The 18,910-nt window shown below is 37.1% G+C and overlaps 1 protein-coding gene across 10 annotated transcripts in view; it reads left to right on the top strand.

Moving 5' to 3' along the window:
- Positions 1-18,910, top strand: part of LOC121374073 (disabled homolog 2-like) — a 51,985-nt gene that overhangs the window by 17,438 nt on the left and 15,637 nt on the right. For 3 of the 10 annotated variants that reach the window (XM_041500972.1, XM_041500977.1, XM_041500973.1), the window contains exons 5-10: positions 2,930-3,064; positions 4,860-5,027; positions 6,351-6,389; positions 10,061-10,150; positions 13,725-14,030; positions 16,388-17,905. In XM_041500972.1, the coding sequence (XP_041356906.1) occupies positions 2,930-3,064; positions 4,860-5,027; positions 6,351-6,389; positions 10,061-10,150; positions 13,725-14,030; positions 16,388-17,905 (2,256 nt within the window). The remainder of the gene's footprint in view (positions 1-2,929; positions 3,065-4,859; positions 5,028-6,350; positions 6,390-10,060; positions 10,151-13,724; positions 14,031-16,387; positions 17,906-18,910) is intronic. The other 7 variants (XM_041500981.1, XM_041500982.1, XM_041500974.1 and 4 more) reach the window with 5 other exon arrangements.

Raw genomic sequence — 18,910 nt, 5'->3', positions numbered from 1 at the left:
GGAGCATGGTGGGTATACCCAAGACAGACATCCATGAACCTTATTAGTGGGAGCTTGGTGGGTGTACCCAAGACAGACATCCATGAACCTTATTAGTGGGAGCTTGGTGGGTGTACCCAAGACAGACATCCATGAACCTTATTAGTGGGAGCTTGGTGGGTGTACCCAAGACAGACATCCATGAACCTTATTAGTGGGAGCTTGGTGGGTGTACCCAAGACAGACATCCATGAACCTTATTAGTGGGAGCTTGGTGGGTGTAGACAGACATCCATGAACCTTATTAGTGGGAGCTTGGTGGGTGTAGACAGACATCCATGAACCTTATTAGTGGGAGCTTGGTGGGTGTACCCAGGACAGACATCCATGAACCTTATTAGTGGGAGCTTGGTGGGTGTATCCAAGACAGACATCCATGAACCTTATTAGTGGGAGCTTGGTGGGTATAGACAGACATCCATGAACCTTATTAGTGGGAGCTTGGTGGGTGTACCCAAGACAGACATCCATGAACCTTATTAGTGGGAGCTTGGTGGGTGTACCCAGGACAGACATCCATGAACCTTATTAGTGGGAGCTTGGTGGGTGTACCCAGGACAGACATCCATGAACCTTATTAGTGGGAGCTTGGTGGGTGTACCCAAGACAGACATCCCTGAACCCATGAACCTTAGTGGGAGCTTGGTGGGTGTACCCAAGACAGACATCCATGAACCTTATTAGTGGGAGCTTGGTGGGTGTACCCAAGACAGACATCCATGAACCTTATTAGTGGGAGCTTGGTGGGTGTACCCAAGACAGACATCCATGAACCTTATTAGTGGGAGCTTGGTGGGTGTACCCAAGACAGACATCCATGAACCTTATTAGTGGGAGCTTGGTGGGTGTACCCAAGACAGACATCCATGAACCTTATTAGTGGGAGCTTGGTGGGTGTACCCAGGACAGACATCCATGAACCTTATTAGTGGGAGCTTGGTGGGTGTAGACAGACATCCATGAACCTTATTAGTGGGAGCTTGGTGGGTGTACTCAGGACAGACATCCATGAACCTTATTAGTGGGAGCTTGGTGGGTGTACTCAGGACAGACATCCATGAACCTTATTAGTGGGAGCTTGGTGGGTGTAGACAGACATCCATGAACCTTATTAGTGGGAGCTTGGTGGGTGTAGACAGACATCCATGAACCTTATTAGTGGGAGCTTGGTGGGTGTACCCAGGACAGACATCCATGAACCTTATTAGTGGGAGCTTGGTGGGTGTACTCAAGGACAGACATCCATGAACCTTATTAGTGGGAGCTTGGTGGGTGGGTGTACTCAGGACAGACATCCATGAACCTTATTAGTGGGAGCTTGGTGGGTGTAGACAGACATCCATGAACCTTATTAGTGGGAGCTTGGTGGGTGTACCCAGGACAGACATCCATGAACCTTATTAGTGGGAGCTTGGTGGGTGTAGACAGACATCCATGAACCTTATTAGTGGGAGCTTGGTGGGTGTACTCAGGACAGACATCCATGAACCTTATTAGTGTGAGCTTGGTGGGTGTACTCAGGACAGACATCCATGAACCTTATTAGTGGGAGCTTGGTGGGTGTACTCAGGACAGACATCCATGAACCTTATTAGTGGGAGCTTGGTGGGTGTACTCAGGACAGACATCCATGAACCTTATTAGTGGGAGCTTGGTGGGTGTACCCAAGACAGACATCCATGAACCTTATTAGTGGGAGCTTGGTGGGTGTACCCAAGACAGACATCCCTGAACCTTATTAGTGGGAGCTTGGTGGGTGTATCCAAGACAGACATCCCTGAACCTTATTAGTGGGAGCTTGGTGGGTATACCAAAGATAGACATCCATGAACCTTATTAGTGGGAGCTTGGTGGGTGAACTTGGGACAGAAATGTTTGAATCCTTTGTGGGAGCAAGGAGTATTTTCCAAGATGGGTATGGTGTAAAACAGTTTCTGGATATACAGTTTTGTAAGCATGTGTCAGATGTTTGTTTTGTAGTAATAGTAATGGAGAGAGAAAAAGAACAAGGTGAGCATAGAATAATACAAAATGCGCTGCAATAATATTGGAGAAATTGTCATGAATTATCTCCCTTTAATATTGTAGACATTGTCATGAATTATCTCCCTTTAGATCATCATTGCCTTACTGGAATGAAAGAAAGAAAGAAGTGTTTTATTTAACGATGCACTCAACACATTTTATTTACGGTTATATGGCGTCAGACATATGGTTAAGGACCACACAGATTTTGAGAGGAAACCCGCTGTCGCCACTACATGGGCTACTCTTCCGATTAGCAGCAAGGGATCTTTTATTTGCGCTTCCCACAGGCAGGATAGCACAAACCATGGCCTTTGTTGAACCAGTTATGGATCACTGGTCAGTGCAAGTGGTTTACACCTACCCATTGAGCCTTGCAGAGCACTCACTCAGGGTTTGGAGTCGGTATCTGGATTAAAAATCCCATGCCTCGACTGGGATCCGAACCCAGTACCTACCAGCCTGTAGACCGATGGCTACTGGAATGAAGTCAGATGGTTACTTTTTCACTGATAGCGGTGACATCAACTCTGCATTGCGGTTACATCTTTTACTCATAAACTGCACCTCTCATCTCAATGAAATATCTTAAAGTTTACATTTTTAATTAATTTCTTCTTTTTTTCTGTATGAGGGACACCAGTTAGTGTTACAGTGAACAGAGAATGCAGATGGGATAGGTTAATTATAAATTCTCCTGTGGTAAAATGAAATTATCTCACTTTAATTCAGTATTTTGGCATTTTGTTTGAATATTTGCAGTACTGTATGTACTAATTATCAACTTGCTAACATGATCTGTACCATTGATAATCAAAATGTTATGCTTATGATAATGATGTTAAAAATAATTGTTATTTTTCAGGCAATTCAGTATACTCATCCCGTTCACCGGATCTCATTCATAGCCCGAGACATGAGTGACAACCGTGCTTTCGGTTACATATTTGGTGTTGGAGATGGGACCCATAAATTCTTTGCTATCAAAACAGAAAAAGCTGTAAGATTTTTTACATCAGTTATTGTTTTAGCATGTGTTCTTCCGCATTTGTTTAGTTAAAGATGTGTAATATTTGTTGGAGAGTCATTCAACAAACATTCCCTGCCTTTGTTTTGGTATTTGTGAAGTTGATTTCACCTTGCCGCATTTAGTGCAAAAGATTTTTTTTATTTTTTTTATTTTTATATATGGCTTCAGTTTACTTGACATTTTGATTGGTCGGCTGTTGACAATGGCACAAAATAAAATAAAACAGAGCTCAAGTGGAAATGGGTGAAAAAGATATTTAATTCTAAGATCATGTTTGGATATTCTCGTATGCATATCTTACAGTCTATAACTTTGCATCATATTAATGTAAGCAGTAACAACTTCATATATACTACGGATGACTTCTTGGTGTAATTGTTCTTGAAACTGAAAACAACAATCACCTCAGCTAAGGTAAATTCCACAGTTTTTAACATCAAAGATAAGACTGTTTGGGCTTTGGCAAAATTGTGCTAATGAATTCTATTTTGTGATATGCAAGCCCTGCAACTGCCCACGGCAATCAGCAATGCTGTGGAGATTGCTGTGGAGTTGTTACTTCTCCACGGCAATCAGCAATGCTGTGGAGTTTGCTGTGGAGTTGTTACTTCTCCACGGCAATCAGCAATGCTGTGGAGATTGCTGTGGAGTTGTTACTTCTCCACGGCAATCAGCAATGCTGTGGAGATTGCTGTGGAGTTGTTACTTCTCCACGGCAATCAGCAATGCTGTGGAGTTTGCTGTGGAGTTGTTACTTCTCCACGGCAATCAGCAATGCTGTGGAGTTTGCTGTGGAGTTGTTACTTCTCCACGGCACCTTTTTGCCTGGGACTATATTTAGGATTTGTTTCAGTGGCAATGTTTTTTGCCATGGACATTTTCTTAATTGCAGGGGTTGGATATATATTATCTTTTACTAGGTCATGTCCATCAGCATTGTTGCTAGACTCACTTTCTAAACTTCAGTTTTATTCTTGTCAACTATTTCTTTGACTAATTGTCAGAAGTGTAAACTATGCAGTGTTTTCATTGGTAGCCAACTGTCACTACCGTCTACTTTTCATGCTTTATACACCTCACTGTACCAGTCACAGGATTTCATGGAATGATCGTATCTGAAAGCTTGTCAGTAGTGTGTTGGCAAAATCACGGACCTGAAAGTCCATTACCATTTTATCATGTAACATAATTCACTTTTAACATGTAACATAATTCACCGTGATTACTGAAAAACAGTTGCCCATGGCTTCTAATGATCATAGCACATGGAACCGAAAAATGTTTTCCCTTAAACTTTAAAATGTTATCGCTTGCTGTGCTCCATGGATTTAGCTGCCTACCATACTTTTCTCAGTCTCTGACTTACAAAGATAGTGAACACTCTGAACTGGCTGGCATGTAGTGGGTTTTTTCTTTTTTCCCAACCCAGATTTCAAATCAGCAATTGTACCTTATTTCCTTCATTATCACCTGTATTTCTTGTAAACATTTTTTAATGATAGCTCATTTGTAGTCATATGACATAATATTGCATAAAACAAGTAAAAACTATCTTTCACTGACATGCAGATTCATTCCATATTAAAACATAACAAAATTAATTGGAGGCAAAATTGTACCTTTAAGGATAGCCCAAGTATTATTTGTGTATCTTTTAAATGACTTCATTATATGTATTATAGACAGAGAATCATGCAAGATAAATGGTATTACCTCATGGCTCATTGAGTATTCTCTAAATCTTTTATGTGACTACATATTTTAGGCAGAGAATCTTGTCCTTACTTTACGAGACCTGTTTGAAGTTGTCTATGAGATGAAGAAGAAAGAAATGGAGGAAGCAAAGAAGCAGCAGGAGGAGAGTGGAGAGGTCGAGAGTGGAGACAAAGAAGAACAGAAGTCTGCAGAGGAAGGCCAAGAGTCCATATATCAGGTGAACATTCTAAAATTCTTTCTTCACATTAATCTTTCAGTTCACTTTGTACATCCATGTACTGTTTTATTTACTTAAGTGTCAACATTCTTAAATAAATCTTCTTCTTTTTGTAATGTCTTACAAATAATGTTTTTTTTGTCACAGTTTACTAAACGGAAACTGATTTTTAATCCAAAAAAATGTATACCTTTATATACATATTTATTCACATACTTAGGTTTTTATATTACCACCACCACATGTAGCAAGAATAATATGCTTGGAGTCATTCACAAACTATGTAATGAAAGGGAAAAGTATATTGAATGTGTTACATCTGCATTTAGGATATAATTATGTTACCAATAAACTGCATTTTGAAGAATAAGGCTGGGGGTAAAAAAAAGCATGATTTAACATTTCACTGATTGTTCAACATCCTGTTCAACATCCTGTTCAACATCCTCTTACTTCACATTTGTGTTTATCTATCAAGACCTCAGGCCTCTGAAAATGGAAAATCTGCATACCCATTTATCGGTTACGTAAAAATAAATCCAAGCAACCCATTTCCTTTTGGTGTAACTAACTTGTTATATCCAGATAAATGGTGCTCCAAATTTCATGCGGACAAAAAATAGGTTATGCAAAATTAGATTCGCGCAAGCAACGCACAAATGAAATGATCGTTCTCAAAATCTTCAGAGGCCTGGATCTGTAAGTATTTCTGTCCCATCTATATGTACAACGTCATGTATAAATTTTATTTGCATAATCAGTTTATTCCCATGCTAGGCATTTACATGTTTTATATTTTGAGCAACATGTTATTACTGTTATAAAAAGGATATTTTTGTATTATGGCCAGTGGATATTTTTAGTTTGAAAACCTAACGGTTCCCTGGCTTTACTTTGGTAACTGATTTGTCATGCACATCATTTGGATCAGTAACTAGTACACAAATAAAATGATTGTCAGAAAAGTATGTTATATCCTAATCACAGAGGTGGGAATTCACCTCGGATCAGTTGTTTTCCTCTCATGGAACATTGCGTTTCCTCGCAATGTAATCGTCCTTTCCTCCAAAATGTGTCAGATGGCACAGATTTTAACCTAGGATTTCAAGAATTTCTGGGACCCCTCTAGATTTCCTCTTTTTTACAGTTCACCAATTCCCACCCGTGTAATCGTCAAGATACCCTCACTTTACCATTGACTATAGGTAGTAGTATCGATTGTTTATTTTATATGCTATTCGATACACTGTAGGTATTGTTTGTTTTAGAAATACAGAATAATTTTTCCTTTCTGTATGTCTGTATGTATGATAATGTTTTCAGGATCCACCAAAGCGTGATAGCCCAGAACACGTATACACTGTAAGAACCACTGTAGCAGCCATTTGGTGATGACGTAGTTTTAGTGATAGCTGTTTTTAATCATTCTGCCAATTTATACAACTATTTACTGCTACATGCTTTGGGCTGCATGATCTTATAACATTTTTAGCATGGCAATTAGTTAACACTGGTGTGGTTTTGCTAGGCAAACAAGTGCTAAATAATATACAATAACTATATTTTGCTTTAATTAAATTTTTATGCTTTATATTTTATATTGAAAATACTTTATTTCTGGGGCCTTTGAATTGACTTTTTTTCTTTCTTTCAAATCATTAATTGGACGTGACCAAACTTTAAATTAATTTTTATATGGAGACATGCTGAAATTTTAATGACTAACCATTGTAATTAAATTTGGAATAAATATTTATGTTCATCTCTCAACAAAATATCATTCCATGCAATACATTTACAACAATGTAAAACCATTCATTTAACTTTTACACATATGTAGTGCATGGCTCAATTGTTGTTATTGAGATATAAATTGCTGTAGGCAGAGAGCATCACTGACAGCACTTTTGTACTGTCAGTAAAGCTCCTCAACAATGGCAAAATGGTGTCAGTTTTTAACATTTGCACTTTTGAAATATGACTACATACAGAAAAATAACCTTTTGGTCATGTTTATTTGCTGCAAATGTTACTTTTAAAACAATTGCCATAGGCAGGCTCAAAATTGTCATCGGTGGGCTCTTTCACCCATGGTAATTCTTTTAAAATTTGCCATGAGAGACAAATTCTTACGTTCGAGCCCTGTAGTATGACTAGAAGACAGGATATTGTGTCATATTCTGAACGGATTTTAATCAGATTGGTTATATTGAGGAATAAAGGAATATTTGCAATCTCAACAATATTACTAATATACAATTAAGATTATTTCTTCTTTCGCTTATACATGCCATAGGCTCTGATCTCCAATCTACATAGAAGTCACTTAAAAATACAGAGCTCAATTTACGAAGCCTGTTCTTTTATTTGTACTTGTTTGTAACATTTACAAACCAACTGCATTTAAGAAAAACAGGCCTCATAAATTTGACCTACACACAATGAACATTTGCTATATTGAATCATCGAGTGTCCCACTTATAAAGTATTTACTTGTACATAGCTTTGTAAGTTTTTCATAACAATAACACACCAGCTTATTACAACTGTAGCTGTGTTTGTTGTTTGCATTATTAAACGATGCTGTAGAGGCCAGTTTGCAGCTTTTATCAGCAGCTCTAAGATAATAAGAATGTTAAAGTTTGTTTTTTAATGACACCACTAGTTGATTTATTAATCATCAGCTATTGGATGTCAAACATTTGTTAATTTTGACATAGTCTTAAGAAAGGAACCCGCTACATTTTTCCATTAGTAGCAAGGGATCTTTTATATGCTCCATCCCACTGACAAGATAGCACATACCACAGCCTTTTATTTACCAGTCGTGGTGCACTGACTCGAATGGGTCCACCGATGGGGATTGATCCCAAACCGACCTCGCATCAATATATTTTACCACTGGGCCAAGTCCCGCCCCTGAGCTAATAAGAAATGAAGTTAACTGCCACATTTTGTTGAGTGTTGGAGAAGACACCAGTTTTTGCCACATAAGCTACACCTTTTAAATTTATAGCATGGAATGTTCTATTTGAGTTTACCATGTACCTGTAGTTGACAGGACAGAACAGGGCTATGCTGAGACATCTTTTAGACTTACACCCTCAGTTTATCAATTTTAAAACAAAATTACAATAATGTTCACATTGCATCATTCAATATATTTTTTTTTTAAATACTTTTTTTTCCCCATAAGATTTGCTTTGATTTTTTCTTGGAAGCTGACTGACCATAGCTTCACGTAAATGTGAAAATATATTTTGTATACCCAGTAAACCATACAGTTGAATTCGTTAGCTCTGAGTTACTTCCCTTAAGATGCTATAAAACAATTTAATGTTTAAAAAAATCTTGTGTGAGTAGATGGTGTATAGCTTGTTTATATATATAAAATAAAATTGAAACCCTTTCTTTAGCTTATGTTTTAAAAGCTTTTGATAGTTAAAGCTTTTTATTTGTTTTGAATATGAGTTAATTTTATACTCATATGTGCATGAACATAGCCAAACCTCAAGTAACCAGTTATATTCAGCAGCTCTCTGTCTCAAGAGAACATTTAATTATTATTCCCAGCCAACTAATAAAGTACTATTGTCCGAACCAAATTGTTAACAACTACGAAAAATACTCTCCTACCTTTAATTGCCGTTAGATTTCCCCCAAAGTTTGTCCAGAGAGAAATCTTGAAATAAACCCATTACAATGACACAGATTTCACATACCAGATGATAACTATGTCACCTATATTGACTTCGCTGAGAGCGCATAGGGCAAAAAGCATGTAATTTTGTGCCAGCTGCCATTTTGACTTTTTATGGAATATTCTTCAAGAGGGGTGAAAGGATAGGACTTAATCTAACAACGTCATAACATGTTATGATATAAAAGCAAACGTGATGACGTCATATTATTTATTATTATTTTTTATTATTATTAATTTTTTTTTAATGATACCACTAGAGATAATTGATTTCATATTAATTGTGTCACATACTTTGGAGGCTTTCACCCCACTTGAAGAGTATTCCATAAACAAGCAACATGGCAGACGGCAGAAAACTGCATGTATTTTTCCCTATGCAATCTCAGCAAAGACGATATTGGCAACATCGTTGCAGTCTCGTGTGTGGAATCTGTATATTTGTAGTGGTTTTTTTGCAATTTGTGTCTGGACAAACTTTGGAGGAAATCTAAAGGCAATTAAAGGTAGGAGAGTAATTGTTTGCAGTTGTTAGCAATTTGGTTCGGACAATAATTGATGTGTATTAAGTAGCCGTCTATCTGGAGCCACCATTTTTAAAACTTACTTTCGGTTGCTGCTTAATACAGGTGTGATTCTATAAACTAGTGTTGGGAATCGGTTGGAATTTCATCATCGATCATTGATTATAATCGGCTGGTACCAACCAATCAACTTACGATTACACAATCAGTTAAAATTATACGAACATACTGGCAATAAAGAATTTGAATTATAAAGATATTGTACCTGTTGTCATGTTCACTGCAATACAGCATACAAATCACTAATTTTACCTTTAATAACGTTTCTGTATGTTGACGTAAAATTAAACATCGACACCAATATACTTACATCAATCCCATCATCTAAACTGGAGGAGTAATTACAGTTAACATTTTCCCACACAGTTGTTTATAGATTTTTATGATCGATCGTCACATCGTTAGAGCCAAACTGATCAAGTTTCTATATTAATTGATCACTGAAACATCACTAGTATATACATCTACAATCAAACCTGCAAAAACAAAAAGCAGCTCGCTTCGTTAAAAAGGCACTAAAGTTAAAGAGGTCACATAACCTCTCGTGGACATCATTATTAAGCATGCAAATGTCTAAGAAACAAACTTATTTCATACTCATTATGGCTGTTAAATTAAATCCTGAGTTAACTTCCATGCTCCTTAGATGGCTGTTTAATTAACCTGTACGGGTGTGTTACATTCAGCTTGTCTTGTATGTGTGTGCCTACCATTTCCTCATTTAATTTCTCTTAACCTGTTAACTGTAGGTTCCTCAGAACAATGCTCCAGTGACTCCCGAGGAGAAGTCGGGATCGAATCTTCTCGACTTAGAGGACCAGCTTGAGAGCATAGAGCTTGTGGGTTTGCTTCTCGTTTCGTTTCTTTTACTCTTGCTTGCCACAACGTCTTAAAGATACCGTCCTGAATTTACTTCCACTGTTAAAATGTTTTTGGCTGACACAGCCTTTTTAATGGGTATTGTATATGTTTAATACGTTTTCTTTTTTGTGTGTTTAATATAAGTATCAATGTCCATGTATTCAATATTTGTATTAGCTCAAACTTCATTTTATGTGCTAATATATAGTTTCTCATATGTACAAAATTATTGGAGGTAATATCCATTTTGCTATCAATTCAAATACATGTATTTGAACAAGCTTAAAATAATTGAAAAGACAGATACTAATATCCTAAACAAGAAAATGTATTTAATACATTGAATATACAGATACTGATATTCTAAACATTGGGAAGTAAAATCTAGCTTGCTATGTATTAAAATATTTAAACGAGTTGAAATAACATTGAAAAGACAGATACAACAAGAAAATATATTTAATATGTAGATTCGGTTGTTAAAAAGGCACTGTTTGTCAGAAACATGTTACGGCGTTAGTAAATTCATGACGGTTTCTTTAACATTCTAGTTCAATCTACATTTAGAGGTGAATTTATGAAAGGTGACCATCACACACATCTTAAAGGTGGACAAAAGTTTAATTTGATGATTGTTTTCATCTTAAATTACTGAATATACATGACCGTTTAGGGAAGTTATGATGCTTATGATGCTTACCTTTCGTAAATTCAGATTAGATTCTTCCTGCTTTGCCAAAGCATCTTAACAGTACAGTCAAATCTACATAATTCCACATATACTTGACCTATTAAATGATCGAACGCAGACCTTTACAAATTGCACAAATTACTGATTTATACTGGACCTATTAAATGATACAACGCAGACCTTTACAAATTAACCAATTACTGATTTATACTGGACCTATTAAATGATCCAACGCAGACCTTTACAAATTGCACAAATTACTGATTTACTGTTTGTGTAAAATTTATGGAATGATCACTCTTAGCAAAGGGTCTTGTATTTTGTTTCACAGTGGTTATGTAAATATTTTGGCATAACCCCTTGTCAGGTTGAATTAGTGATGGCCTGCAAGATATTAATATTTAAAAATATATACATTTAATTTGTCCCTTAATGTTCATTTCATTTCTGCTCTTTGGACTTGCCATTGATTTGCAGAAAGTGCCGTAGATTTGCAAAAAGTGCCGTAGATTTGCAAAAAGTCGTGGTTTTTATTGCTATAGAATTGCTTTATACATTTTATTTAATTGACCCAGAACCTATCTTTCTATTAATTTTGTAACAACTCTTATTACGTTCCTATACAAACTGCAAAGGGATCTCATGACATTTGTCATTTGGTATTATCATTGATTTTACTGTACTGTTAAATTGAAGCTTATATGGTTGCTGTTATTTTATAGTACTAATATGATTCCATTATAAACAGTTATTTTAATATAGCTATTTGCTTGTCTGTTACGTAACCATATTTTTCATAATACAATTATTATAGTACTGAAGTCATTTTATTAACATGTTAATAAATCTAGATATATTTTACATGAATGTAATAAATCTTGTTGTATATGAAGTATTTAATTTTTTATTATGTTTATAACCAAATCTTTAAACATATAATGTTTCTCAGTTAGATAAGAAGCACGGATATATTTAGTGAAATTAAATTCATCTGCCTGCTTACAGCATTTATCATGCATTAAAGGTTTTTGTAGGAGATATCGCTGGCATTATAATTTGCGATATCTCCTGCGATATTCTCCTTGGAAATATCACTTCTTTTGTTAGGTCACTGTGTATGTTTCAGCACTAAACCTATCATTAGTGACATCACTCCACTGTCGTTCTGCTAGTTAATGAGTCTACTACTGCCAAATATAGTGACATTCAACCCACATTACTGACATTGTTTACAATTGTCGCAAATGAAAGGAATGATAAAAAGAATACCCCCCTCGTGTCTTGTGATTCATAATTTATCAGCACTCGTTGATAAAAGTATAAAAGTCCTCAGCAAGCCTCGGATTTCATACTTTTATCCTCTATATACCAGTATTTATAACCAGTATAACTATCCTGAGAGAATGAAACAAGGGACCACTTGATACCATAGACCACTGTTAGCATCATAATGTCTGTGTAAAGTACACATGTAATATGGGATTTTATTATCCATATGGTTCAACATAACCGAGTTAATAATAATCATATGAAGCACACGTGTAATAACAAGTGTAATGAAGTAATTTTGGGAAGCGGCGTCATAACATGATGTTGCTTCTCCAATTCTTTGAAATATGCATTTGAAATATGATGTCATTTCGTCATCTCCTGCTAGTTATGCCTGAAACATTTTGAGTTGGGTCTTGCTATTCATAAAGAAAACAACAATAATAATAATTATGGAGAACAATGAAATTATTACACTCGCGTGTGAGTCGTACTGAGTTTACAAAACTTGTGTCAGGATTCATGTATTACCCTCTCTCTTGCTCGGGCAATACAAAAATCCTGACACTCGTTTTGTAAAATCAGCATGACACACAAGCTTGTATAATAATCTCTATAAATTTCAATAATGCAAGATTTAATGTCAGTAACACAATTAACTTCCTGACTTCTTGAAGTCACTCTTTTCCTATTAGTGTTGGTGCAATCCCTTATATCTTTCCATCAGTATACATATGAACAGGAACCACATCAAAGATCAAAGTGGAAGGGAATTTTTATTTTGACAAAGAATGTTTCTCTTATGACACCCAAGCACATTTCAAACTTGATCTATTGGGTGTCGAATATTTTGTATTTTGGATGTTGGTCAAAAAATAGAAAGGACAAGCCTGCTGCCACCACATAGGTTACTCTTTACGATCAGCATCAAGTGGCCTTTCGTCACACAGGGGCATCAGATGCGGTACAGCTGGTATGTCCATGGCCATACCACTTTTTGGCCCAGGATTGTTTTTTTCTCTTCCTATGGCACTTGCATAGTATAGATCCCATCATATACATTGCTTTCATGGCCGTACCAACTTTTAATTGCTTCCGACACTCCTGTCACATACAGGATATCACAAACAATGACCTTTTATATACCAGTAGTGGAGCATTGGTTTGAATTGGAAAACTCAATGAATCTACTGATGGGGTAAGATCCCTATGAGCTATCACACCTTCTGCAATTTTTAACCCTTTGCTGTATCCAACCTCTGATAAAGGAAGGTACTACCTGACTAACTGGAGGGGACTATAGCTTTCTGATTTCATCTCTGTTTTACATACAGTTTTCCAGACTTTTTTTTATCACAATACCTCAAGATATGGAGCTGAAAGTTTGAACATAGCTTTATCATGCAGAGTTACAGATCAAGTTTGAATTTCCTGGGGATTTACTCAAAGTATCAAAATTGGAATTTATCCATATATTTATGAGTTATGTCCCTTGAAAATTTGTGGAGCCTGGTAGGAGACATGTTTTGTTTTAGCTGTACTCTCAGAATGCTTGTTCATTTATTTATTCTTTATTTATTTATCTATCTTAGGGTATTCAGCAGATGAGTTCATTTGACACCCTTATGAGTGGAGTCAATACAGCCAACCAGACCAGCACTGATCCCTGGGGCACTCCAGCATCTACTGCTCCTTCTGCATCAGGGACAGGCCTCAGTGACCTCCATGGTTTACAGAGTGGATTTGGCACCCCGAACCCCTTCCCACAGCCAGGGTTTGGTGCAGCTCAGCCCTTCGGAGCCCCTAGAGCCGCCATCCCAGGGATGACAGCCCCGGCTACAAATCCATTTGCTCCACAGCTAACTATTCCTGGTCCTGGTGCTGCAGTGCAGGCTCATGTGCGTTCTTTGTTATCCGTAAAAGCTGTGATTGTTGCAGACCACTGCAGATACTCGTAGACCAATGACAGCTTTTATGGGAACATAGTGGTAGAATGTTTGTAATGGATTTGGGTAGTTGAAGCTTGGTATTTACAGTTTATGGTATGGGAACATGATATCTGCCTCTGGTCTGCCATAATCTGCAGTGTGTTACTATATTTTATAGGAACCAGGAATTATTAATGCATATTATTCAAAGTATAATGATTAGGCATTTCTTAAAATTTCATGGTAGTCTTTCATTGTATGAGTTAGGCTACAAGTAATAATTGTTCCGTCTTGTTTATAAAGGCACTGACCCTAGTTATTAAGTTGTGTAAAATATTTTTGTCTATTACAGACTTCTGACCAGTAAATTATACATTACTTACAGCTTATGCTCATATTATCAGTTTTGACAAATTCAATGAGTTATGGTCATCCTGAGTTTTCAATAGCTCCATATGCAATTTGTGTGAAATTCAGAAGGTATGTACCTGGGAAACTAAAAGTCCGAACCAAATTGTTAACAACTACAATAAATTACTCTCCTACCTTTAATTACCGTTAGATTACCCCCAAATTTTGTACAGACAGAAATCTTGAAAAAAAACCCCATTACAATGACACATATTCCATATATTAGATAATAACCATGTCACCTATATTGACTTCACTGAGATTGCCTAGGGCAAAAAGCATGTAATTTTGTGCCAACTGTCATTTTGCCTTTTTAGTGAAAACTCTTCAAGAGGTGAAAGGAATTGACATAATCTAACAGCATCATAACATATATTGTTGTATCAAAGCATTTGTGATGACACCATATTAATTATGTCACGTACTATGGAGGCTTCCACCCATCTTGAAGAGTATTCCACAAAAAAGTAAATGGCAGATGGTGAAAAACTGCATGCATTTTGTCCTAGATGTTCGCAAAGACATGTTTATCATCTAGTATGTGGAATTTATGTCATTGTAATGTTTTTTTCACAAATTCTGTCTAAACAAAATATGGGTAAAATCTATCGGTAATTAAAGGTACTGTTATTACTAGTTTCATAAACAATATTATAATGCTTATGGTTGTTAAAATGTCATAAAAAGTATATCTCTTTTCATGCAACTTGCACACTAAAAAATTATTGGTCTATAATGAAGTCCATAGTAATCTGCAGTTTTTAAAAGCAGATTGTTTTTTGCAAGCAATTTTAAAAAATTTATTTAATCTAATATGTAACAGATTTCTCAATGTTCTGTTATTAACATGATCTGGTATAGACATAATAAAACTGACAAAACTGATCACAGTACGAGACAAGACATTGATTTCTTTTTCTGATTTAGAATAATTTTCTGTATCATATTAACCACAATTTGTTTCAGATGAATATTCATGTAATTGTTTGTTTTATTCCTATGTATTCCTTCTATCTCCTCTGCCTTGTTTCTTTGTGTTATGATTTTTAGTACAATACATTTTCAATGGGATGTCAATAGAAAAGTCTTTGCATGAAGGGCTTATGCAAAAAGGTGTAGTGAGTAAGAGATTGTGAGGTGCAGGCGAAACAATTTAAAAACAGCTGCAGTGATAATTAGAAATTCTTATTTCATGGTCATCATTAAGATATTTAACTTTTAAAAAGAAAATTAATGCATTGTTCAAGCACTTGCTATAGGAATTATGCCTGTCACATCTATTTCATAATAAATACAAATATTTTATGGTCAGCACTCATAATTGGTCATACCGGCCTCGGTGGCATTGTGGTTAGGCCATCGGACAACAGGCTGGTAGGTACTGGGTTTGGATCCCAGTCGAGGCATGGGATTTTTAATCCAGACACCGACTCCAAACCCTGAGTGAGTGCTCCGCAAGGCTCAATGGGACTTGCACCGACCAGTGATCCATAACTGGTTCAACAAAGGCCATGGTTTGTGCTATCCTGCCTGTGGGAAGCGCAAATAAAAGATCCCTTGCTGCTAATCAGAAAGAGTAGCCCATGAAGTGGCGACAGCGGGTTTCCTCTCAAAATCTGTGTGGTCCATAACCATATGTCTGACACATATAACCGTAAATAAAATGTGTTGAGTGCATCGTTAAATAGAAAAAAAATTCTTTCTTTCTTTCTTTCTTTCATAATTGGTCAGAATCTGTGACAAAAAGAAGCTTAGGATGCATTTTTAACCAATGAAAACCTTCCAAACAGAAATACCTTTTAGTTATGGCACATTGAAAGTTTTCTTGTTTTGAAGGATTGTGCCACCAAAATTATGTGGCGGCTTTTTATTGTTTAAAAAAAAAATTGATATCATTTAACTATTGTTCTTTCCAGACCAAGAACTCCCCACCCCAGCCTACCACTGGACTCCCAATCACACAGGACCCTTTTGCCAATGATCCGTTTTCTACCTCACAGGTCAGAACGCCATTTCCAGGTACACCAGCAGGATTTGGCGCCACTCCCGGAGGATTTTCGCAGTCTGGCATGCCGATGGCAGCACCAGTCGTTGCTCCTGTCCTCGGCCAACCACCTGCAATGTTTGGCCAACCGGCAACTGCCTTCCCAGGAGCAGCACCATTCCCAGGTGTTGCAGTACAGCCTGGTGTGGCACAACAGCAGGCCAATTTTGCAGGATTTCCCGAAGAAGATCCAAATATTCTAGCACCATTAGTACTTGGAAAGGAAGAGGCTGTTGAAGAGCCGCCACCAGATAAGGGAAAGAAGGATGCGTTTAGCGATCTGGTTGATATCGGTGGCGCGACAGACGTTAAAAAAACACCAAAGGATATGTTTGCTGAACTAAATGCTCCCCCCAAGAAGTCTTTGCTCGAGCTGCAGATGGAAAAGCTCCCAGGCAATGTGTCTCCCAACAGATCTCCGTCGCCCATGGTTGTTCCTCAGGCAAGTGATCCATTTGGTCCTCTTTGCAAAGCAATGGATGGAGTTCAGGACCTTGCTGCCACCACTGCCGACCCATTTGACACTTCCCATGTGCACTTTCCACCTCCAATAACAAAAACTTCCAACTCACCTCCTGCCATAGACACTCAAGCACTTCAGGCTAACTTGCCCAAAGCACCGCAAACTGTCACACCAGATACGTTTCGCGTAAATCACAAGTCATCTGGCACAGGTGATGCAAATCCTGATAAAGGACTGTCTGGAAAATGTGTTCTCAAACTTCCCAACGGAACGGTTCATAATTATCCAGATGAATTCCAGCTCCCGTCTCCTCAAGAATCTCCACCACCTCTCCCCAACACCGTGAAGCTGAACTTCCCCCATTCGGCACCTGCACCACCACCGAGGCCAAAGTATGGAACAAACGCGGCATCAGCACGTCCTCGTCCCAAACCACGAGCGAGCGTAAACAGTTCCTTGTCCTTGCTGACTATGTCGGACAGTGGTAAACAGGTTTTTCCTTCATCCTCCTCGGACTCTTTCATTGCACTACGTCCTGAAAACAACACTGTGCATAATGGTAAAGACTCTCTTGTTCCGTCTGCTTCAGATAATAGTGCTTCCCCAACCTCCACCACCGATCCTGTTCTCGCATCACCGACAAAGATCACAAACTCTGTGCATAATGACAATGACCCCTTTTTGCCGTCTGCTTCAAATAATAGTGCTTTCTCTACCACCACCTCGGATCCCTTCCTTGCTTTGTCAACAAAAGTTGCGAACTCTGTGCATAATGATTCCGATCCATTTTTGATGAATAAAGTGATTAATTCGGAAAGTGGGGAAGATAAGTGGAAAGCTTTTGGTGATTTTGACTCTGCTGCTTTCCCTAATGAATCAACAGTGTTCACCCCAAATGTGAAAGGGAGTGTTACACTAAAAAAACAGGTAAGAAGCACAGTTGATCGATTTGGTTCTGTGTAACAATTTAAGAGATTTTATACAGATCTTTGTTTTTCATCATTCTAAACAAAGCACATATCAACTAATGTACAAGGTAATAACAGGGTTGAAAATTAATACTAAAACCAATGTCACCAGCAGGGCCACTTGAAAATAAATCTCACTGGTCCTTCTCATATTCAACTAGCCATCCAGTTATCACATTGAAATTTACCTGCACAGCCAAATGCAAAACTGGAATGTTCTTTGTTAAATAATAATCAAGTGCTAACTGTATATAGTCTGTTTACGTCAAAAATTAACCAATAATAAATAAATGAATACAGTTAAAATTCATATAAAAACATATTAAGTTTTTAACCCATACTAACTGAAATAAAATTTGAAAAAGAAATCCATTATAAATTTAAAAAATGTTTCTTATTAAATTATATACAAATTAAAACTCAATTTTAATACAGGGGTGAAGACAAAATGTTGCAACAGCCAAGGTATGCAGCTTAACTTGCATTGTCTCTGAAGTAAAAACTAATACAGTACAAAGAGAATAAAGGTAGAACTAACTGTGTATGCTTTAGTTAACTAGTTTGGGAATGGCGGTCATCTTTGTGGTGATGCAAGAGAGGTGGAATAAACTTTGTGGCAATTCAAGAGGGATGAAATTTCAAGCTATCCTATAGACGAGGCATTTGACAGAGATCCATGGAATCATCCACTATTTTGCCAAATGCTCATTCAACTCTGCATTGTGCAGAGATACGGCCCTGATCATGTATTAGTTTTGTAGTTACCTTGGATTGTCCATCAATTGCCTCAAAACATGTATCAGAAAAGAATATTTAACCTATGCAGTGTGATGGTAATTTGTAAAAAAAAATCTTTTTAATTTACATGGAACTCTTTCACACACACACACACACACACACACACACACACCCTCGGAAATGTTATTTGAGATTCGTTGTGAAGCTACATACCAATTCATTGGTT

Source organism: Gigantopelta aegis, chromosome 6 (assembly GCF_016097555.1).
Source record: "Gigantopelta aegis isolate Gae_Host chromosome 6, Gae_host_genome, whole genome shotgun sequence".
NCBI lineage: Eukaryota > Metazoa > Mollusca > Gastropoda > Neomphalida > Peltospiridae > Gigantopelta > Gigantopelta aegis.
Note: the sequence above shows the minus strand (reverse complement) of the source record. Positions and strands in the feature narration are given on the sequence as shown.